Source organism: Aptenodytes patagonicus, chromosome 7 (assembly GCF_965638725.1).
Source record: "Aptenodytes patagonicus chromosome 7, bAptPat1.pri.cur, whole genome shotgun sequence".
Classification (NCBI taxonomy): Eukaryota; Metazoa; Chordata; class Aves; order Sphenisciformes; family Spheniscidae; genus Aptenodytes; species Aptenodytes patagonicus.
In genome coordinates this window covers 9,345,025-9,368,773 of record NC_134955.1, presented here as the reverse complement: position 1 = coordinate 9,368,773, position 23,749 = coordinate 9,345,025, and the positions used below count along the sequence as shown (strand labels likewise).

The 23,749-nt window shown below is 36.6% G+C and overlaps 1 protein-coding gene across 2 annotated transcripts in view; it reads right to left on the bottom strand.

Moving 5' to 3' along the window:
- Window positions 1-23,749, bottom strand: part of QSER1 (glutamine and serine rich 1) — a 48,910-nt gene that overhangs the window by 5,786 nt on the left and 19,375 nt on the right. The window contains exons 3-11 of one of the 2 annotated variants that reach the window (XM_076343890.1): window positions 22,692-22,856; window positions 15,629-19,336; window positions 12,442-12,737; window positions 10,784-10,900; window positions 10,022-10,155; window positions 7,495-7,706; window positions 5,700-5,837; window positions 4,269-4,366; window positions 509-661 (exon numbers count right to left, since the gene is read on the bottom strand). In XM_076343890.1, the coding sequence (XP_076200005.1) occupies window positions 509-661; window positions 4,269-4,366; window positions 5,700-5,837; window positions 7,495-7,706; window positions 10,022-10,155; window positions 10,784-10,900; window positions 12,442-12,737; window positions 15,629-19,336; window positions 22,692-22,856 (5,021 nt within the window). Of the gene's footprint in view, window positions 1-508; window positions 662-4,268; window positions 4,367-5,699; window positions 5,838-7,494; window positions 7,707-10,021; window positions 10,156-10,783; window positions 10,901-12,441; window positions 12,738-15,628; window positions 19,337-21,420; window positions 21,505-22,691; window positions 22,857-23,749 lie in introns of those variants that run through there. The other variant, XM_076343891.1, reaches the window with a different exon arrangement.

The window sequence follows — 23,749 nt, the reverse complement described above, 5'->3', positions numbered from 1 at the left end:
AAGCAGAGCGGGCTCTAGCAGAGGCTCTGCTGTCTGGCATGGTACAACGGGTGAGAAGCACAGCAACAGCAGAGCTCACCTCTCCCTTCCCATCCAACTACACCTACCGACTGCTGCCTGCATAAGGGAAGCAGCGTACTACTCCTTCATCTTCCTGCAATCTTGAGTGGTTGCTACAGAAGTCTTCCTGTATAAATATACAGGATTAGAGCATTTGGGTCTAAACATAGAACTTAAATGGGGGAATAATTATGAAATTATTTATTATATTTTGTCTCCCTACTGGAATATAACTGTGTTTTACAGATTAGTTAAAACAATGACTTAATATACTGCTTTAAATGTTTTTTAACATTCCCTTGTTACAGAAAAAGCACCTCACTCAACAAAGATTTTATATTTTGATAAATCTACCAAAAAACCTAATACATGAAGCAGTGTTTTATGTAAATGTGGTTATCATATTAGAAGTCAGATGGTAGCAGCAATAAACCCTCTGAACACTCACCTGTGCTAATTTAGTGGTTGATTTAGAAGCCCTCAGTGTTTTCTTGTTGTAAGCTTTACCATTCATTTTGATCTTAGACACAGATGTCCCTCCACTTTTTGTCTTAGAATCCCGAGTGATCACTGTCAGTTCAGGAAAGTTTTCCAAAGCATTCTTTGAACAGAGCATATAAAGAAAAAGGATTATGAAAAATTCAAGAATGGCCAGCCACCCAGACTGCTGATAAATTGGCCATTTTTCTTTGAAAAGTTAAGAGTGCAGCCCATTATAAAACAATTTATTCTTCCACAAAGACCTGAGAAAAGGTCTTTATCAGAACAAGCAACCATATACAGTTTGAAAAGCATGGCCACCTGTTCTTGACTACTATGATTTTTCAAGATGAGAAGATCCTTTTATTGCATCTTAGATTATCATCTGTGATGCTTTCACTAGAAAGAGCAAAAAAAGGCTCCACTAGGCAATTTTTACCTTTTAAAATGCTTTCCATTCCATTTCTACCCAAGAATCTCTAAGGCCAAGTTACTTGGAGATGCGTAAGTACTTAATGCCTAGTCAGGCGCTGGAAATCTGCCAATTGTAGCAGGGATTGGATGCCTAAATATCTTTATATGTTTTGTCCCAGCTTTTGCAAAGTACAAATTAATTGCATCTTATCATATCTGTAAGGTAGAAAAGCTTATGCACAGTGAAGTACATGGCTGGTTTAAAAAAGCACAAGTTTTTAAGACATACTAACTCATGGGAGTGAACTGCATTTCTACCAGCTTCAGTTCTACATTATTTGCGTGAGTAAATTTGAATACAACTTTGTTGTACAAATACAGCATTATGTTAGCGGCTGCTTTGAAATAGTTCTGTTGTGCTATATAATCTGGTCCTGAAAAAAAGTATTTCAAGTTAAATGAACATATATATCTTTGTATTATACTCCAGCATGAGGGAAAAAATCAGGCATACAGAAAAATGTATCAATGCTGCAGCTTAAGGGCCTAATTTGGACTACTGGCTTAAAATATGAAGTTGACTACATTTTTGTATTTTCTTTTAACAAGCAGTACTATAAGTCAACAACCTCCCCTGCCAATACTTTCTTAGCACTTTATATACATCAGCCATTTTTCGCTTTATAAAAAAACCCTCTCAGTAAAAAGCTGTAAAAGCTACTGCAGAGAGATAGTTGCATAGTGGTAGCAGTAACCTCGACTAGCTAACCTCTCCATATACAATATTCATTGCAATGCTTTCAAACTGGAACAGCAACTTCAACAGGTTTAAATTATTTAGGTTTTTCTATCCACTGTAATAGCCTTCCTGAAGGTTGACTTTGAGTGTCAAGGGGCTTTGGCCACTTCTGCCTTCCTCTGGAGAATTCCTATTAACCAGAACAGTTTACATGGCCAGACCACTGACCTAAAACAGGCAAATTTGAATTGGAATGAAGAAGAAAATACTAGTGATTCCCGCATCTTTGAGAGCACAAGACATAAAATGGTGATGATTATTTCCAAATTACATTTATACATTTCGGCTAAGATGCTTCATTTACTGAGCTTCAACTAAAGCAACAGTAATATTTTCTAATTTTGTTTATAAAAAACTATAACCCAAAGGACATAATAAACTGTTAGAACTATAAAGAATGTTACAGGCAAAACTACCAAACACTGACTGCTAACTTCAGTGTTTGATTTGGTTCATAATACAGTGCTAAAATATCCCATATTAACTGTATCCAGTGAAAAAAACATGTTAAATTCATCCGTGCTTATCAATGCAGGATAGTAAAAATATTCAAACTGAATGATACTCATGAACGATAATGATAATTTTCACTTATTGCTTGCTTCAGTACCTCATTCAGCTCTAATATCTGAACTAGTCATTTGATCAAAGCTGGAACAGAAGCAGACTTTCCTGTATTAATCATCAGATTAACCTGAATCTTAAAGAGTATCAAACACATTTTCCTAACCAACACAAACACTTATGACAACAAACAGGCGTTTCATTTTTATCCAAAATATTGACCCAAGGATGACACAAGTTGGTACCTTCATACCAGAAGGCAAACATAAAAGGCTTTTTATCTCACAGTTTACATCACAAGCAGATCCCTTCCTTACATCCGTTAACTCCATAAACTTCTTGCAGATCATACTGTGAAATACAGGCTTAAGCTAACTTTAGATATGATACATAATCTGCTTCTAAGTGAACAGCAAATAGCAAAGCTATTATATTAGTTATGAACGCCAACTGAATAAGCAGCTGTAATTACATGTTAGTATTATGGAAGATTATATTAGGTTTTTTCCCTTAAACGGGGAAAAAAACCAAAGTAAGTTACCTCTCACTTTGTGTGTACTGTGAATGTAACCAGAATTCTACAAATTCATATCCTACCTTAACGTGGCCTATATTCTCTGCATAGACAGGTCTAAAAGAAGCAGCTATAGAAATAACTATTAACACAAAACTGTCACCAGGAAAGAAAAACAAAAATGGAGGGTTAATATATGCTACCTCTTTGAGGCTCTGTGTATGGTTTGAAACTACACAGCCCTCCCCATGCCTTCCTACTGTAAGGAAGAAGCCACAAGAAATTCTGTTCAAGCAGGTACAAATTGTACAGCTGTTGGGAAAACAGCATAACTAACAATAAAAAGTTCAAGAATCGTATGAATTTACAGCTGTTTCACTGGTTGATGATGTTCTCATCCCTGAAACAAGGTCACTTAGTGTCCCACAAGACTTACCAGGAATGGGCTGTGGGGAAAAAGATCTTTTAAAGATTTCATGATGAAAAAGCAGAACTGTCATGTCTGATATTATCTCCCTCCTCACCTACCTCTCAAAAATAAGCACACAGCAGTACAGAGAGACAACTAATTCTCCAAGAAGCGTCTCTGTACTGTGGACATAAGGGGACAGGAGAAAGACAGGTGAAAGAGCAAGTTTGGTCTGATGGTGTTTATAGACAGGTCTGCTCTACTGTTGTTGGTCTCAAAACCGTTACAGGAAGAAATAATCAGTCTGATTATAGACATCAACAACTAGTTCTCAGACGAGTGAAAATAACCTTAATTCACTTTACTGCACTTTCGAAATCTGCACTGTTGCTTGGAGAGTAGGTGGGAACGGTAGGAACCGCAGTGAGTATCCTCCTGTTTACCTTCTCTCTGCTGAGATGGTATGGCTGCTCTCTTCCCTGTCCACATCCAGACCTGGTTTTTATTACCGTGTCAAAGTTGCTGTAATATGGGCTTGTTATCCACACTCTTCAAGATACATGAAAGAATGCACAAATGAGTTGTTTGCAAGTCCCTCTGTCCTGGTTTTAAACTACTCTGATCATGTTCTCTACTTCAAAGAAGTTCAGACATCTGCTCCACAGCATAGCTATTTCATGTAAAAGTTTATTAAGATTTTTAGGCAATACAATCACTTAACCAAAAGCTCTAGAAGGACAGCAAACATTTTCTTTTGGCAAACTTGAGAGGCTTAAAAAACGCTTGAAAATGAATCAGAAAGCATGGGCAGCAAAACTAGAACTTTACCTTTGCAGTATAAACTCCTCCATCACAAAACGTTCTCCAAATGCCACATACAAGCATTGAATTTATAGCATCTCTTTCAAATCCACATTCACTTCTGTTACAAATTTGCCTTCTGGGTTTTAAGTTGTGCCTGCATGGTATGCATTCAATGACTTACTTGTAACATTACTTTAAAAATCCTAGAATTTAAAAGAGAATACCTTGAAAGAATGATCCAAGCGTAATTTGGAAAGCAGCCTTTTCCTATTGTCATTCAGCATGCCATCAATTTTTCTCATGTGAGGCAGAAGTAGCTCATCTAAAAGATACATTAAAAAAAAAAAAGCAGCAGTTGATTATTAAGAGACACACAGTAATGAGATTCCTATTCAATCTATACTTCTACACATTAACGTAAAATGTGGACGTAAAAAATAATGCAATATGCACATAAACTAATTTCAAACGTGAGAGAAAAAAAGATCTCTTTTTTGGATCAGCCTGCTAAACTGGTCTAGACATTATGCAGTTTAATTGCTGCTCCTTCTCTGACTTTTCTTTGTTGAAAGGAAAAAATTAAGATAGAGCAATATAGAGCATAAATCTTAGAGACAATTTCAAACCATTTCCTAGATAATCCTCTTCTGTGCAACACAACTGGCAGTTTTATGAAGACAAGTATGTGTTTTTGATGTTCACTATTCCATATTACAAGAGATGATGCTGCTGGCATTTATAACAAAAGAAATTGGGGAAAGTGCTTACTGATAAGTTATCTGATAAACCACTGTAAATTGCACAACATACATTTGAACATAGGCACGTAGCCATGAATGAAAATTTACAGCTCAGTATTTTTATTTACAAAGCCAATTTCTTTGCTTTTAGTGGGACTACTGACATAATGCATGGGTATGAAACCTTGAAGCAAGTGTGCATTGATGCACAACCAGAGCAAACCAGGAAAGAAGAGTCTAGAAAATATTTTTCTTAAATACAGGCAAACAGAATATAGTACAAAACAACAGCCTGCAACTAAATAATATGAGATGATTGGTCTTTTGGGACCTTTATCTTTACACATGAGTGTTTTGCTAAATTTTGAAAAACAGAACCGTTTTGACTTTTGTATCCTGGAGTCCACCATGGTGAATAAGTCCAGACATTTTCTCCTCAAAGTAGTAAGGAGATCAATTGTCTTTGATCAGAATTTTAAGGTTTCAGAGTTTGAAAAGCAGAATTTTTAATAGTAGCAAGAATCAGAACTACTTATAAGGGTATTTCTTCATAAGAAAGTAAACGCACCTTGAAACACTGTAATTTGAAATAAATGTTTGCTAAGATTTTGAAAGATAGTAACAGCAGGAACAAAGAGCTCAGTTCTGACATTCACAGCACAAGCCTAATGTAACAAAGCAGACAAAACAGTATTTCTAAATTACTTTGATTATTCAAAGAGATAACACAAATATACATACATATATGTACACACATGTAAGTAATCTGCGTAAAGTGTTCTTCAGATGTGGGCATGTAGCTAAAAGTTTGGTGGGGTTTTTTGTTTTTCCTTTTTTAAAAAAAAAATACATTTGCCTTACTGATCAATAACCTTAAAATCTAATTAAAACATACAAATGTTAAACATACTGTACCATTGCTCTTTTCCAAGGCTTGCATTGTGTCTGGATCCAAGGCAATACTGACAAGCAACTCCATGTAGCTCTTAAAAGTTTCTTTCATAGCTCTTGTATTCAAAAAGCGAGTAACAAGGGGAGCTGGAGGTACAAGCTCTGAAAATTAATCAGAATATAGTGATTTTTTTCCTTGAACATCCTGCAAATATTTGCGTTTTTCAAAACTAAAGGCTTTCTCTCTTAAAACACAAGTGACCTCTACTGGTATCCCAAGAGATTAAAACTCTGTACAATCAGAAGTAATACTCAGACTGCTTGCATGCCAAAACCAGGTACAAACACCAAAACTGGTACAAATGGTACAATTTTTTGTAGAAATACGTACAATAACTTGTAACTATCAGCATTTAGATTATCATATTTTAGGGAATTTAAACATTTTTCTATTATTGCAGCTGAAAGTCTAGAGAAAAGGGATAATGAATAACTTCAGTCAAGCAAAGTGCCCTAAGTGCAGGTTTCATGTCAATGCAAGTAATTCCTAAAACCACAAAACTCAAAAGTCGTCCAACAGAAAAACATTCAAAAGCACTAGTGTCACTTAGGAGCCTGCATACTGTCGAAGTCAATCCCACCCAATTGTCCAAAAAACACGTAAAACAATTTTTATCAGTGAAGCAATGTAGGCATAATTGTGCTTATTCTGAGGAAGCTTTTATTTTTTCATAGACAGCAATTTCAAACATGCACATGGAGTAGTCATCAGTATTAGTAAGCATTCTGGAGCTTTTTGAAGGCTCCATGTATGATACCAGTATTTTGCAGTAATTTAGCTAGCAAGGCTGTTAAACTTTCTCAGATATTCACATTTCTATGGGTGACTATCATCATCAGTTATTTGAAATTTTAAATGTGGACGGTTGTACATATTAATGGTTATTTAGGTAAGTTTGCTTGAAAAATGTTATATCAAAGCTGCTGCCTTCAGCAGTGGCACTGTTCCAGTTCACCAACCCTAGCTCATCTATAGTTAAAGTCACCAAGGCCAACGTGCTTTGGAAATACTGCAATACAAAGCACGGGTACTACATAGTTTAACTTCAAACATACAGGAAATAAACAAAAAACTGCAAAAAACACTGTACATCTGCTACCACAGGTAATCTCTATAAACATAGCACACTTCAAAAATTCCTTTCTGTTCTGGAGAATTACTGCAAATGTCGTATCTCAACGTTCCAAGACACCGTGAATGTCTTAACAGCAAATCTGCTCAGCAGGCTGCATTTGAACAGCTGGCATTTAGACAAGCAATGAAGCAGCCAAAAAGTCAACTGCTGCTTCTCCTTGGGTTTTGAAAAAACATCAGTAACATCTGAATTCTGCCCACATCTGCATGCAGACAGGCATTGCAGGAATGTTATTTTAGACATGACATGGCATTGCAATGCAAAATTAATGAAGAATTCGATTCTTGAGATGTATTCAAAAATCAAATCAGCTCCTTCTCCTGCAATTGTACCTGTCTTAGAAAACAAGTAGTAAAAATGTATTTAATTGATAAACTACATTTGAGGTAACTTCACTTGCACACATTTGCTCAAGTAATAAATAATAAATAATAAATAATAATAATAAATAAACAGCAAGTAAAAAGTTTTAAGAAATAAATTTTGCGTGGCACTGTCAGATTTTAATTTTTTTTTCTGAGGCTAGTAAATAAAAATTTGCAAGATCAAGCAACATATTTTTATAATACTATTTTCAGTTAAGTTCAAATAGGCCTAGATGCTAACAACAATATCTCGCTCACCATCCTCATCACTCTGGGCCTCAGGTGAAGAATCAGACTGGGAAGACGAAAACTCTTCTTTCCACTTCTTCCTTTTCTTTGGTGGTGGTTCAGCCTTTACCTTTGGCTGTTTAGCTTTGGGTTTCACAGAAGAGACTTTTGCTGCTGTTGGTTTTGGGGTTGGTGGATCAGGGGTTTTGTTGTTGCTACTACTAGGTTTGCAATGAATAGTTCTGCAATATTATGAAAACGATCTTTATGAAAATAATTACCACAAAAGTTTTGGCATTAATAAAATAGCTATAGCCTTATTTAATCAGAATATATACCCCATGGGTTATATATACTTATTTCATTGTCACATGTAACTAGGAATTAGGTCATACACAATATACATTTTTTAAACAATGTTTAACAATTATTCTCAACTGGCTATGATTAAATAGTATTCCAATTTTATAACTAGATAGACAGGCACAGAAAGTTTAAATTGCCCAATGTTAGCAGAATTTCTGAGCTATAGGAGATTGGAGCTAATATTGAAATTGATTATGTAATGAAAAAATCCGATTTGATAGACTTGAACAAATGCTAGTAATCAATAAGATTTGCTGACAAAGTGAATTTGGGATATTGTATCAATACAAAGATGGGAGAATATCAACGAGGTAAAAATGCAGGAAATGCAGGATCTTGGAATAAGAAACCAGACAACTCCCCTCCCTTCTCTTCCCACCACCCAAAACAGGAAAGCAAACAGGAAACTTAGTATCATAAATACAAAGTTACGTACTTTAGGACTAATAATGCAATGCAGTTTTGAGAACATGGCGGGGAATATAATTCTGGGAAGCACCAGGCAAGATTTTTTGTCCAAATGGGAAAGTTCAAATGATAAAGCAGTGAAATGTACAGTAGAAACATTGTTAGTATCTTCTAGAATATTGTGAATAATTCTAATCATCTGTCAGAGATGAAGACTTCAAACTGAAATGGATGGAGACAATAGATACTAGGATGATTAGAGGAATGGAAAGCCTGCCTTAGATGATCAGGAAGTTGAAAGACCTTGATTAATCCAGCTTAGTGAAACGAAGACAGAGGTGGAATCTGACTGCTCTCCAGAAATACATCATGCAGTAAAAACACCAGGGAAAGACAGAAAGAAAAGTCAAAAACAGTATTGAGAGGAGAATATATGGACACAAGCTAATCATGATCATGTTTTGGCTAAAAGACAGGATTGTTTCACAGCACTGGAGGAACAGGTTCTGGAACAGTCTTCTGTAGCCCAAGAAAAAAAGAGCATCAAAATCCTAGATAGTTTTAAGTAGATCACAATCATTTTATAAAATTGATTATCTGATGGCATTGCTTTCTTTGAGAGCAAACTGGACTTAAAAACCCAGTCATTTCTTGAATGAAGAGCACTGTAATTTTTTTCATTACTGTTTACTAACATCTGATACAGAAAACATATCTGCGTTAGATTACAATTATTGAAAAGCCATAGAGAGAGAAAAGCTTCAGATATCATCTGAAGTTGTGAGAAAATAAAATAAGCTAAGCATTAAAGCATGACAGAGTTTGTACAACACAGAATCTGCAATCTTTTCCAAAAGCACAATCAAAGGTCAACACAAAACGCAATACCAAAACCCTTAGCAAGTGAATGACTTGAAGTGAAAACCTTGTCAGAAGGAAAGTGACAGAGGAAATCTCAGAGACAGCCAAAGTGCCTGCGTGAGAGATGCTTACAGTCGGAACATTTTGCAGGACCAGTAGTATATTTACTAGAATAATCAAAACCATACTATGTTTGCCCTGCATTCTTTACGCAGCTCTCCAGAGTGACAGATTTGCTTGGGTTTTATTTATCCCTGTTGGTGGTTTAAAAGCAATACTACTGGAATTACTAATTTTAAGGCATGGATAGAGGTTACATGGGATGACTCAAAGTGGTAAGGCTTTTGGGGGTGGGGTGATGGGGGTAGGGCAGGTGCAACAAGAAAAGTAAAATACCCTCAGTGTGCAAGGACATACAAAAGAAGGAAAAACATCCTTGTGACAACCAACTTCAACAATGAACTTTTGTTTTTAAATTAACTTTCCAGGATTGAGAAGAAAGCAAGGTACTTCTAGGATACTGGGACAGGACGATCATGGAAGCAATCCGGAAAAACATACCTAACGTGCAAAGTCCACAGGATAGGAGAAAACAACACACAAAAATTTAAAATCATTACACCTGTAGGCTTCTATCCTTATGCTGAGTAACAGGGCAAAAGATGACAGAAAGAAATCGCGTGTGGAGCTCTAACACCTCTGAAACAAATGATTATTGCAATCCACAGATTCAAGGTAGGGAAGTCTTGATATGGCAGTAATTTATATCTCATTTCTTAAAGCAAAACACACAGTTTTCAACTTAAAGCTGAATTAACATAATCCTGAGTTATAAGTTTATTAACTTGTTTATTAAAAGAGGGGTGTTCTTTATATTAAAACAATATGGCAAAATGAAAAAAAAAAAATTGAAATAAAATACCTTGCTGACTGTATAGGCTTGCTTCGTGGTTTTTTTGAACATACTCTGACATATTCCTTTTTGTTTGCATTTTCAATGAACTTCACATACACTCGTTTATATTTTGTTTTTGCATCCCCAAAATACCCAAGATACTAAAAATAAAAAAAGAAATACACAAGTGTTTCTGTTAAGTAAAATTATTCAGTTTAACAATTAAAAATTTAAATACTGAGGAAAAAAGTCAGTTTAAAAACAACTTGTTTACATACAAAGATGAGCCATCCTACAGCATTTATAATTTAAGAGAAATTCTCCAGTGGATTTCCACATAATATTTAAAGTAAGAAAATAAGGCAAGAGGTACTTTGGGCTTCATTTTCTCCCCGTATTTAATCCTCCCCATGTGTTATCCCAAAAGGACTATCTGCCTGGCAAAAGGCTGCCTGTTGAAATTGTATCCTGTCTGTATCCTTCCCACTGTGGAAAGCAGTTGGTTCACAAGCCTGCTTCCACTAACTTTATTCTGGTTGAGAAAACTTCTTCCTTTACGCAGCCTGAATGATACCAAAGAACCCATGTTGGAAAGCAAAGAATCTGCCCATGAATGTATTTAGAGAGAATTTTAGAGTAGGAGGAAATCAAGAAACCTTTTTTCCCCACCCCACCCCCCAAGGATGCTTGCTAAGAACGTATGTCAGAATCACATTTTATTTTGTTTCCTAGACTTCCATTAAGGAAATCAGTTCCCATGAGGCTTCATAAGGAATTTTTAAGACTCACACTGTTAGTAGCAGCAAACTCTCTCTGTCCATCTCGCACTTCAGGAACAAACTTTTGCAATAAAGCCTTCTGTACTTTCCAAATAGCTGGAGGCTCTTTTCCTGTTTGCAAAGCAACCTGTAAGAATGTAAAATTATTTGCTAAAAACAGCGCTTATTTTTCTCCCAGAAGTGTGTTTGTGCATTATATTTTTTGATCAAGTTACCCAGGGATAAAATGGAAATAAGTAATTAAAAGTTCCAAACCCTTAGTCATTACCTGCCATTTGCATCAAGACAGTACGACACGAACTACAATAAGTATAACGCAATCTACAAATTTTACTTTCACAGTGATGAAGTTGTGCCAACCAGCTTTGCCTATGGCATGATGTCTTAACTCGTGTACCATGCAACTGAGCCACACAACTTTATTTTTTAAAACAATATAACATTTTTCCAATTTTTTATTCTTTTGCTCTATGAATTATTTTTTAAAACAAAATGCAAGAATCATAACAAGTAGCAAAAAGCTTGCAAGTCCCTAGAGATTCTGTAGCAGAAGCCCAGGTACATTACAGCACGATGCTTACACTAATGTGAAAAGAGATAGTTCAGTATGAATTAGTGAACCAGAGTTTACACTTTCAGTTCAACTTCACCGTAAAGAAAAATGAGTTTGAGTTGATTTTCTTCTTCATGTGGTTTGAGAAATAAACTATCTTAAAAAAACAAATTTGTAATTATTAGCTCTAATGAGAATTCTCTATAAATCCCACACACAAACTACTAACTCAAAACCTCTCCTTTTGGAAAACATATAATCAAGTATTGGTTCCTTTTTCATGACTGTTTAAATAACTAAAGAAATAAACACCACAAAGCTTAAAATTCAAAACATCTCATAACAAAACTTAATCAGTTCTGTAAGTGATGAGGGAATATTTTAAAACTGATAACACTTGTCTTATGTGACAAAGCTACATGAATTCATTTAACACTTAAGCTCAAGAGGATGAACACACAGACAAGTAATCAAAAGTATTAGAAAATAATGGCAAGAATATTGCTGGCTATGATAGCAACAAAAGGAAAGGTAAACATGCAGAAGAATTTAAAATAGAGAAGCAACAAAACCAAAACAAAACAAGAAATCAGAGGCAACAAGGAACATTCCCATAAACCCATGTAAAGAGCTGTACTGGTTGCTTATGGAAGCCATTTCTTGTTGGAATAGCAAACAGAACCTCTTCCAAAAAAGAAAAAGAGACAACCCCAAGATCTTTTGCAAAGGTCCAAAAGTCATTTCTTCACCACCTCACACTTGAAAGCCTACTACTATCTTAAAAAAAAAAAAGTAGTCAACAGCCTGTGAAAAATTTATGCTTTTTAATATTAATAAAAGGTAATTCCAAGTTCTAACAGAGGTTACCAGCACACAGATATACTTTATTATGTATGTAGTATAAAATGGGTCATGTACATACAAAACATATTTGTAACCTGCACTAGAAAGACACCTTTAAGGCATTTTGGCAGCAGCCAGGAAACATTAGAATAGAAACACAAAACTAATCTGCAGCCTGTCCCCTTTTGGTAGTTTGTTGAGGCTAAATTCACATGGAGGATTTTTTGTGATTCCCCTCCCTCCCCCCCCCCCCCCGCAAGTATTCGGATTACCTTTAGTGTCTCTATATCTTCAATCTTCACTACAAATTCATCACGTTCTCTGTACATGCCCTCTCCTCCACTGTCCGTATTCTCCTCATCAGTACATCCTTCTATTGCAACAGTTGCCTGTATTTTTGCCAATTGGTCTGAAGTCACAGCATCCTGTTGAGCTACTTTTAAGGGGTCAGCTGGATTCACTTTCTCCTGCACAATGACTACAGGAGCAGTTGTCTGTGGAGATTCCTGCTTTATTACAGCAGTAGTGGTGGTGGCTGCAGCAGTAACAACTGCCACTTTTTCAGCTTCTGAAGAAAAAAACCCAAATTTTAGTTAAACAAATTATGAAGGATTAGCAATGTAAAATGGGAACTAGATTTATTTTTCTTCTTTTCTGTTACAATACATATTAAAAACAACTATTCTAGGAAAAATACCTGTTCTAAGAGTTAAAATAGAAGCATTATCTTGGCCACAACTAAACCTTAAACAAAACCAAAATATTGTAGTTAGTATACCTCTGTTTGTATTAAACTGCTGCATCTATCAGCATCTAGAAATAACAAAGATGAAAGCTTTAGAAAACAATTTGACAGTTACAGACATGATCAACAGGAAATAATGTTGTAGTTTGTGTGAATAAGCAAATGCAACAGTCAAAGTTACAACATTGAATCTGGTTTCCAATCTGCTGATGAGTAATGTCTTTTTAAATTGGATTAAGGAAAAAGAAATACACATGAAATATGAAAACATTTGCTGTATGACTTTTGGACATTTATCATTTATATCTTGCGATAATGTAGCTGGAAGTCCCAGACTAAAACTTTGACAATATCCTAATAATTTTTAATATTAACAGAGGTGAGCAATAAGAACTGATGATACAAAACAAAGAAGGGAAAGAACATTCTTCTTCTCTATGCCCCAGAGCCAAAGGAAACTCCCACTTTTCAACGTGAAAAAATTAGAATCCTTTTTAGATATTACTTTATATGCTTTTATACATACTAGTTTTAACACTGACTTGCTGATCTAAAAGAAATCAAGTTATATTAGCTATACCATAATTACTAATATCACTTAGGAAACTGGCTTCAAACTTGAGAAGATAAGCATTTTACAGTTTTGTTACAATCACTGTTAACTGTTGACTTTTTCACATGAAAAAATATAAAAAAGATAGCGTGACATATTTTAATAGATGTCATTCAAAACAAATGATTTAAATATCAAACTAATGTGTCAATATAAAAGCTATATACCAGATACGTGAAGATTCATTAAATCAATTCAGTAAGATTGCTAAGCCACAAAATACGTTCTTCTGGATATATCATATCACATTACTGCAAATATGTTGCATTTCTTTGTTCAGTGAAAGCTATGACAGCTTTAATTAGAAACATTATTAGTTCCCCAAGTATATTTACACATTCTTCAGAACAGCAGATAAACGTACATATGCTACTTAATACTACCAACGAAAGACTATGTTTTAATATTTGTCTTTCCATACTTATGTGCAAAAACAGACAGAAGGAGGAATTACTAGAAAATCTGCAAAACACCAGTAAGTAAGAAAGAAGTCATTACTCAGTATCTTGTATAATGTATAGTCTTGTATACAACAAAACAGGAAGGTGAATTCAAGAAATTGGTGGTCTAAATTTTACATCCTTATGAATAATAAATATAAAGATACAGTAACATTGTAGAAGAAATCACTGCAAATAAAACACTAATAGAAATGCCCACCCAACAAAAAACCTTTGAAATCTTTCCTTAGGAAGTTGTACATAGAACATGGCTTATTAAAATTAACAAGCTTCAGGAAGAGGCTCACACCATGGCACTGTCACATTTTGGCTTTCTAGGAAAACAAAGTCACTGCTTTCTTGTTTAAAATACGTATTCAACTGGAAGACACATGAGGAACTTCATCTTCTGTAACAGACTTTCCAAAATGCATGAACATAACATAACAATAGAAATATCCACAGAAGAAAACAGAACAGTAATTAAGATGAAGTATCGCTTAGTATAGCATGTCTTCTGCAATCTTTTTCCAGTATTTTAGGTCTGTTTATTACAATTTAAGTTCAATTGTGCTATGTATTTTTCAGTAAATCATGTCACCCCTAGAGAAGAAAAATCTCCCTCTCTCCTTTAATCTAAAAAGAGAAAAAATTACTTCAATCTATTTTGTTAAGAACCAGGCTATGAGTTGTGGGTCCTAAGAAGAGTTTAAGAAATGTTTCATTTTGTCCCTGTGATTATTTTGGAAGGTAATGGTATTTCTCTTGAATTAGTACAGTTATGTGATTGGCTGGATAGTTTTTAATTCCTTACCAGAGAAAACAAACTTCACTGAAAAGGTCTGTCTAGGCAAAAACACGCTGTATGTTGAAAATACCTCAAAACAAAGCAGCTTCAGTTAAAAGCTATGAATACTGACAATGTAACATACAGCATAGATGCAATACAAGTGAAACTGAGAAGCGTGTGGAAAACTACCTACTACTGTGATCAGTGGTTGCTGCCTGCCCCTCCCTGCCCAACACCACCCTCCCCAGATTTTGTTTTTTTGTTAGCAATGTAGCAACATGAAGCTACAACACTCCTGATTAATATGGCTGAAATCAGTCAAATGACTCCCATCTTGGACAAGACTAGCCAAACCAGAGTTTACAAGTACAAAACCTGTTTTCATCAACATATTCTGTGCAACTCCTATCATCACAGAAAGTGCAAGTTTAACTCTACTTAGGAAGAACTTAACCTCTGCTGATGGCAATTATTAATATGTTGTCTTGCTAGAATTTTTTTAAAATAGATTTAAAATCTCTGACATGATGGTTTGTTGAGGTTTCCAGATGAAAAACATATTTAGCATTCTAAGCCAAAGAAGAGAACAGACACATTATTCCAATTCTGGGCTAAAATAACTTTTTGGCATTAGAAGAGTCCTACTTAAGTAGCATGAAAAAGTTTATCTACATATTTTCTAATTGTGGAAAACACTAGTGTAGTTCACAGTCAACACACCTTTTGAACAGAACTCTTAATCATGGCTGTGATTAAAACCAAAACCAACCAAGACCTTTACCTGAACTGAAGATAGCTAAAATTATTCTTTATTTTTTCCCATCAGCTACAGAATCTCCTTCAACATATGCACTTGTAGTAACTGTTTTACCTGATTTGTTCTTTCTGTCAGATGTATCATCCAGGGCTGACAATGCAGTAGAGATGCTCTTCTGAAGATCGTGGTTACCCCCCACAGAATCATCTTCATCAGAAGAAAATGAAGGCAACGTTTCTAAATTTTTCTTAAGTTCTTCATCAACTTTTTTGGTTGGACTTTCTCCACTAACCTCAGCAGCTACAGGTGCTGCTGCTGCTGGCTGAGGCTTTGCAGAGGACTGTAGGCAAGGGGCACGAACTATTTGGGTAACCGGTCGCCTAGTCCTGTTTGGCATTCGTACAGCTGGAGCTGAAAACTGCTGCCTAGGCCCAGACTTTAGAAAGTCTAAAAAAGATGCGATAAATCCTGTTTTGACTTCAGGCTGTTTTTCTTCAACTTCTTTAATTTTTTGCCTCATTCTTTCCTGATGCTGGTAAGTATCATAACAACTTTCAGAAACAGGAGAAGAGTATGTCAAACATGAGTCAGTTCCTCTTGAATTTTGACGTTTACACTGTCCACTTCTTTTTACCTGTTTCTGAATCGCACTGTCATCTTCTGCAGCATTCTTGTTTTGGCTTTTTCCTTTGCTTTTTTTCTTCTGAAGGTTCCCTTGAGTTAAATCTTGGCATTCTTCTTCAGTTCTACTAATGGTTCCATCTGCACTTTGGGGCACAGATAGTGGCTGCAATGGACCCTTTGACTGGTTACCTGCTACTGTACCATCATCACCACCCATATTAAAATCATTCTCTGAAGCAGCACTTTCTTCACTTAGACTCTTACCACTTGAAACAAATTCTGTCTCTCTTGCATTCAGTGTACCATCAGCAGAAGCATCATTATCTTCTTCAGATTCGTGACTGATGCTAGATTGTTTCTTAACTGGAACAGACCCTTGCTCTTGCTCCTCTTGACCAGGGCCAAGGGTGGGAGAGGTCATTCTCGTTGGTACATTTTGATCAGAAGTGTCAATGTGTTGTTGATCAAGGTTCACAGTTTTTGTCTGTATTGTTGACACTGGTGTAAGATTTATAGTAATTTGGCCTCCATTCAGAGAAATATTACTTATGGTTGCTGGCTTTCCAACTACAGTAGGTGTGGCACTGAAACCAGAAGACACATGTCTTACATCCATTGATCGGAACTGTGCTTTAGACTCCTCCCTATTTTCAACAGACTGGATTTCCTCTTCATTAGAAGCTGATTTGGCAAAGTCAGATGGTGTCACTCCACAGGCTGCTGCTGTTGCTGCTAAGATGTCATCTACATTGGATAATATATTCCTCTCATCACTGAGAAGTATAGATTCTGGGAAACATATTGAACTTAGAGAAACAAACTGATTTTTTGAATCATGTTGATTTGTCTGAGTAAAATGATCTTTTGTTGTCAAATGTTGCTGTAGTGGTTTTGATGGCTCAGAAATGTCCATTTTCATTACTTCTGAATTCTGAGTATGAAGCTGTTGCTGAGAATGACCCCCATTACTTTGAATAATATGACCATCCATCTGAAGGAATGGATGTGTCACTTGTTGAGGACTCTGTATTCTTTGCACTTGCGGTGATGCCTTTGCTTGTCCTAAACCTGACTGCAGTATTGACTGATGAAGAATCTGCAAGTCACAGGCTGACTCCAGAAGTACCTGTGCACTGGGCAAACACAGCTGATGACCATGTCTTAAAGCATGAGGTTGAACCTGCGATGGTGTACTAATGACTTGGCCTTGCTGTTCTTGAGCTTTACTTTCATGTACCTTATGCATAAGAGAATGTTGCTGGTTTAGTTCTTTAGCACTCACAGTTACTTGTGTTGTTTGCATTAAATTAGATGTCTTTTTTATATCATGGCTTAGGCTAGTGATATGGCCAATATGTTGGGAAAGCTGTTCTACAGAATTGACCGTTCTTTCATCTTTTTTTGTTCCTTGAAGAGTAAGTGCAACAACTTGATCTTCAAGACGAGAGTTACTTCTGATTACACTTTGAGAGTATCTGTCATCTGCTTTTGAGACCCTATAGGATGCATCCTGAGCATTGATTTCCTCATCAGTTAGCCTTTGAGTGGAAGATTCAAGAGAAGCTTGCTGTTGCAATGCCTGCATATCCTGCATTGATAATTCCTCCTCTTGTTTTGATGAGGCATACAAATTAGAGTCAGACTTCCTTTTAACATATGACTTTGTTTCCGAAGAAGGCCTGTTGTTCTGCAGTGTCTGTGAATGAGCTGGGGATGCAAAAGGAGGAGACTGGACAGATGGCAAAAACTTTTGAGACTGTGGAGAGGAAGATTCTTGTGATTGAGAGTTCTGAGAAGAATGTAAAGAAATATAGCTCTGATTTGGACTCGAGGCTGGAAGAGTTTGTATCCGAGGAGAGGCATTAAAGGAAAGAGAAGGCGATGTTAATGTTAAAGACTGCCCTGAAGAATAGCTTTCTGAAGGACTAACAGCTGATAAAACTTGTGATTGAGATGAAAAACTAACTTGGGGTTGGCTAACTGGAGATAAACCCTGAGAGTGACTAGAAGAGTAGCTCTGAGATTGACTGACTGAAGAAAGTTCCCTCGTTTGCCCAGAGTAGTTCTCATTTGGAACTGAAGTCAATACCTGTTCCTCTGAGGAGTAACTTAGAGTTTGACTATCAGAAGTAATAGTTTGCGATTGCCCAGAAAAAGTCAATGTTTTATACAGTGAGGGCAGCTTCTCAACCTTGCTGGATGAGAAATCCTGTGAGTGACTGACAGGTGGCACATTCTGAGCCTGGGATGAAACATAGTTTTGGGACTGGCTGACCGACAAGAGGCTTGGGAGCTGTGCTGTAGAATAGATCTGTGCTTGGCCTGTAATGACAGAACTCTGGTTTTGTGCAGTTTTGGCATAGCTTTGTGTCTGCACAGTGGGAGCTACACTTTGAGGTTTGGGGGTTTTCGTTGACCTTGGAGGCTGCTTCGTGGAACAGTTTTTCACTTTTGCTGTGGAAGGAGATGGAAAACCAGGTGATGGAATCGCAGATGTGTACGACTGAGCAAGTTCCACTGTGACTTGAGAAGTTTTCTGCTGTGGTCCTCCATTGCTCACCTGAGTAACATCTCCAACTGGACTGCAGGATAATGCTGAGTGCCTAGATGTATCCTGAAAATTAACTCCACTTGTACTTGTTAAATAGCTGTGTAAGGAATGCTGTGAAACAGTCAATTGAGCCTGAACAGACTGAGTACTTGAAGGCCGCTGATGGTGTTTAATAACACTACATTCTCGCTGAAGTGCTCTATCGATAGAAGCAGTGGAACCAGTAAAGACGGATGTGCTATATGCCTGAGAAACCTGCTGAGCTCCTCCAAGGGTTGAAGGCAACAAACTAAATTGAGGTTGCAAAAGATGGGGTGCAGATTCTTGAGCAGAACGATATGTTGATGACTGAGGTGGAATACTGGTACTTAAAACAGAACTGCCTAGGCGCTCAAATGTCAAAGCAGTTGGAACAGTGCCTTGCGATGTTTTAATCTGTAATAAAGGATCATGGGTAGTCAAGAGACCATTTGACGTAGCACTGAAAGTAGTATCTTGAAGAGTAAGAGAAGGGGTAGTAGCAAAGTTTCTACTGCTGAAAGTGTTGGGATGCTGATATGCTGATAAAGCAGATGTTGGTGGAAATGTTCCAGAGGTTGGCAAAGCTCCAGTAACAAATAGTTCTGTGGCTGTTGAGGAATGCATACCTGGAAAAAACAAAAACAAAACAGGAAGGGAAAAAGAGCATAAGGGAGCTTTACAAGTTACAACATTCTGCATTTCTATAACTCATTCAATTGTAAGATCTTACAGCATTTACAAATACAACCTTCTTTAGAATCACCACCCTTTTCAACAAAAACATATAAAGGGAGGCACTTATTGTGGGTAATTTTCAACCTGAAGTGCAGGGTTTTTTTAAGAATTCCAAATTCTACACCCACAGTGAATTGCCAAGGGAAAAAACTCATATCCTTAAGATGCAAATTGTGGATTAAAAAATGTACAAGATTAATTCTGCTTTGAAACCGAAGGCTCTTTATTAGTTTTTATTTCAGTTTTAAAAGAAGTTCATAGTAGAGGACAACTGATCAAAAGCCCTGGACGCCTTTAATATATAGTAAAAAGGCAAAGTTACACCATACCAAGTGTAATACATATACAGTTAAAGGGGCAATTCCATCTCCTGCATCTACCCTCACCAATACTTTTATAACTCACTTTATGTGAAACACTTCAGAGCTTACAGTGAAATAGCTAACGCCCTACACACTTTGCAATATATGTTTCTTAAAGGAGGGCTTTGACTTTCAATACAAAGAATAAATATGATTTGTATGCTTTCTAAAGTGAGAGTCCAAAATATCCACAGACAGCAACTATCTGTACAATGCAATAGCAACTATCCAACTGAAAGGTATAATATTACTTATTTGCATCCGGACACTGGTATGACATCCTGGTTTAAACAGGATTTCTCAACAGAATATACTACTCCAACTGAAATAGGAGTGTGAAATTCCCTTGCAAGCTTTGGGGCTTACAGCAGTGATCCATATCGTTCAGTGCTTTTCACCCTGTAACTTGTAGGTACTGGTGAAGTTTGTTTACTATTTCCAAAGTCTATGAATAAAAGTGAAGAAGGCAAGTTTATTCTCAGAGAGGCTTAAACTTCTTGCAAAGGAATCTGTAAAGGAATCAATTTCCACTGGGAAATTTACAAGGGTATGCAAATCAGAAAAAATTAAAACCACTGGTATAATTTGACCTTTCTCAGTTCTTCTTGGATACTTAAAACAGCTTTTAGCTTCAGATCATTTAAGAATAGATAAAAAAACTCTCAGTAAGTAAAGCTTGTTTTGAGACAAACACCAGTAAAAAAAAAGAATCAATTTTCATTTTAAAATATATTAAGTCCTCTTAAACTGATTGCAACTTAATCACACAATTGCTTTGGAAGTTTCAGATGAAGCTGCGAAAGAAAGTCTTTGTTTCTCCTTTTCAGTTCAAGACAAACTGATATAAAGAGACGTGACACTGAACGAATGCCAAGATATTTTTCATGAGTCAACAATAAGGTCTTTCTGAGTAAGAAAGCATAAGCAGTGTTTTAATGCTTTTTTTTTCCCCCCTATTCTAAAAAACTGCAACATCATGTACAACTGGGTCCTCTTTTACTGATCCCTACCACTAACACAAAGGTAGGGGCATCCAGAAGCATCAAAGAAGGGGAAGAATTTATACCTATTTTAACTGCAGATGTTCATTTCTCATCCCACCTGTATTTTTCCCCTTCTCTTCCATAAATTAAAGCCCTTCCTACTATGCAGGTAATTTCTTAAACCAGACAAGAGCCAGTCACAGAAGCACTATTATGGTAGAACTGCTGGGTTTTATATTTTACTTTTCTAGAGGAGCAGAGAAGAGGTATGGCAAAGGTAGTAAGTTGTGTGCACAGACACCCCCCGCTACCCTAAGAAATCAGAACACTGATAACACATCCCACATATCAAAGGAAGACTTGGAAGGACAATATAACAAACACACTCTTCCTCTTTTCCCCCCAAAATCAGCAGTTGCAGTGTTTGGAGAAAAACCCAAAGTAAAAAACCCTTCTAAAGAAAGGTCACCTTGAAGAGCAAACAGCACTTGTTTTCCCTCATCGAAAAAGTTTGTAGAAGACAAAGCTCTCACAAGACACTTGGGAGGATTGAGGGATACAGAAAAGCAGCAAAAATATAAAAGGACAACAGAAAGCTCAGAGAACTGGTAATATTGAAAATGGGCTTACTGATGAGTTCTTAGTAATGAGTACTGAGAAGTCTCTCAATCACTGGTATCAACATCAAACCCGACCCACAGCATGTCTCCCCATTCTTCACAATTCACTGTTAGGCAGGCTGCAATGGAGAAAATGCTAGGACGAAGAGAAAAAAAGATTTCTTCCCAGCTGACAATGTGATGTGAGGATGGGTCATCACAACTCTAAACACCACTGATTTATATTAAGATTTTTTGAAAGACTAACAGTGTGTATCTTCATCTGTGCTCCCACATATCTGCTTTTTTGTCCATGGTGAATAAAAAGCCACATTTTCTCTTCTCAACTTTTTGAGTAGCTCTTCACAGAATGCAGCTGCACATTACACTTATCACACCAAGTGCGAACCATCAACAAAAGGATTGTTCAACTCTTCCCTCTTTCTACCTTATGCCTCCTCCCCTAAATCAGAACCAGCGATCATACAGCTGCACTGAGACACAGATCAGCTTGCTGATACAGTGGAAAACCACCCCACCAAAGGAAAAAAAGCCACCCAAACGTTTTCTGTCAGATCAGTGAATAGATGTGATTCACTGCGCAGCTGCATAATCAGTACATAAGATTAAGCATAACTTGAAGCTACCCACAGATGCAGTCGCAACACTTATCTTGGCATGGCTGTCTATAGCAAGCTCAAAATATGCAAAGTTTCCTGCTCTGCACAGAAGGCTTGACAGATGGGGGAGTTTTACAGGAGGCAGTCTGTCTGCCAAAAAAGACAGCATGTTTGTTTATTTGTAAATTAGATCACTTATTTCTATGCAACATGCACCTCAGACCCTCTTTTTGAGAACCCCTTGCTCATTACTTCTGTGTACAAAGGGGCTGAAGTTATCCACAGATTTTTAGTAGTAATATCACAGAAGAAGAATTATGACAGGGAACAGAGTTTGAGAATGAAAGATCTGCTAGGGTGTGCAGGTACCTGAATATGCTTATGGTGTTGGTGAGATTAATTCCAAACAAAGCTGGAGAATAAATTTGACTCATTAGACAAAATAGTATCCTATACATCTAAATTCCTTCTAAACAATTAGAACTTCTGCTCATATAACTCTTCTTCTAATATAATTCTTCTGCTAATATAATTTCATTGAATTTCAGATTTTTAAATACCAAGATGGAAAAGAGGTAGAAGACATGTAGCCTTTTCAGCTACTCAGGATATTTTTGTTTCAAATTCTCCCAAACATTCAATATAATCATGACAAAATTTTAATTCAAGAGAAATTTTTCACCTGTCTGCCAGGAAGGAGCCCTGAACTGTGGTAAAAGGGTAGATCCTGAAGAGACTGCCTGAGCAGTACGAGACTCAATAGCAGAGAGAAAATTCATAACTGAAGAAGTTTCCTTAGTGTTACTTCCAGCACTGTGCATACTGGTATCAAATATTCCTGAAAGACCTAGATGAGAGTGGAGGGAAATGAAACAAAACAAACAGACAATTCAGATGAAGTTATAAGAAGCTCAATCAAATAACAAGAACATACATTCATAATTCACTAAAAATAACCTATGAAACATAAGCAGTATTATTAAAGTACATTGATATTTTCAGTGTTTAACTGTTCTACAGCGTTGCAACTGTAAACTGGAACTTGAGTATACATTTTGAAATCTATTATTAAATGTATGTCAAATATGATGCTTAAAAACAATATTCAGGTCAAGCAATAAAATTCTCCCTTCATCTGAAGATTCACTGTTCCAGTTTTTACATGAACTGTTTAAACATTCAGAATTCCTTCTGAAATGGGTTCAACTTCTCTGTATCAACCTTTTTCCCCTTTGGGCAGCTTGTAGCAGTTTGGAATTCTCTGTAGGACTGGCACAAGAAAGGGGGTTTTGGTTGCATTCCTGTTTCAACAAACACCTTTGTGTGTTCCCTGTTGCTCACACCTTCCAATGGCAGGGGGCTCGATGGGAAGTACTGGAGAGATCCAGAGTTTTGAATAACTGAGATTATGTCAAGACTGCAGGGTCTGCACCCTGAATGTTCTCTGCAGTTCTGACCCTCCATCGTCCTGATGGAGGACTTGGTCAAGAGACTGCCGATTCCAGCCAGCACGAGCTCAAATATCTTTCCTTAGAAACTGGGTTGCAAGGCAAGCATGAAGAGGTCATGCCCTGTCTTCTCCTGACATGGAGACAGGATATCATCAGGATCACAGACAGATCCTGATGCAGATGTAACATCACCTAATCTGCTACTATATTTAAAGTAAATTTTAACTTTCCCCCCAGCACTATGTCTTAGTTCGCACATGTAAGTACTAGCAACAGTGTGTTCAAACTT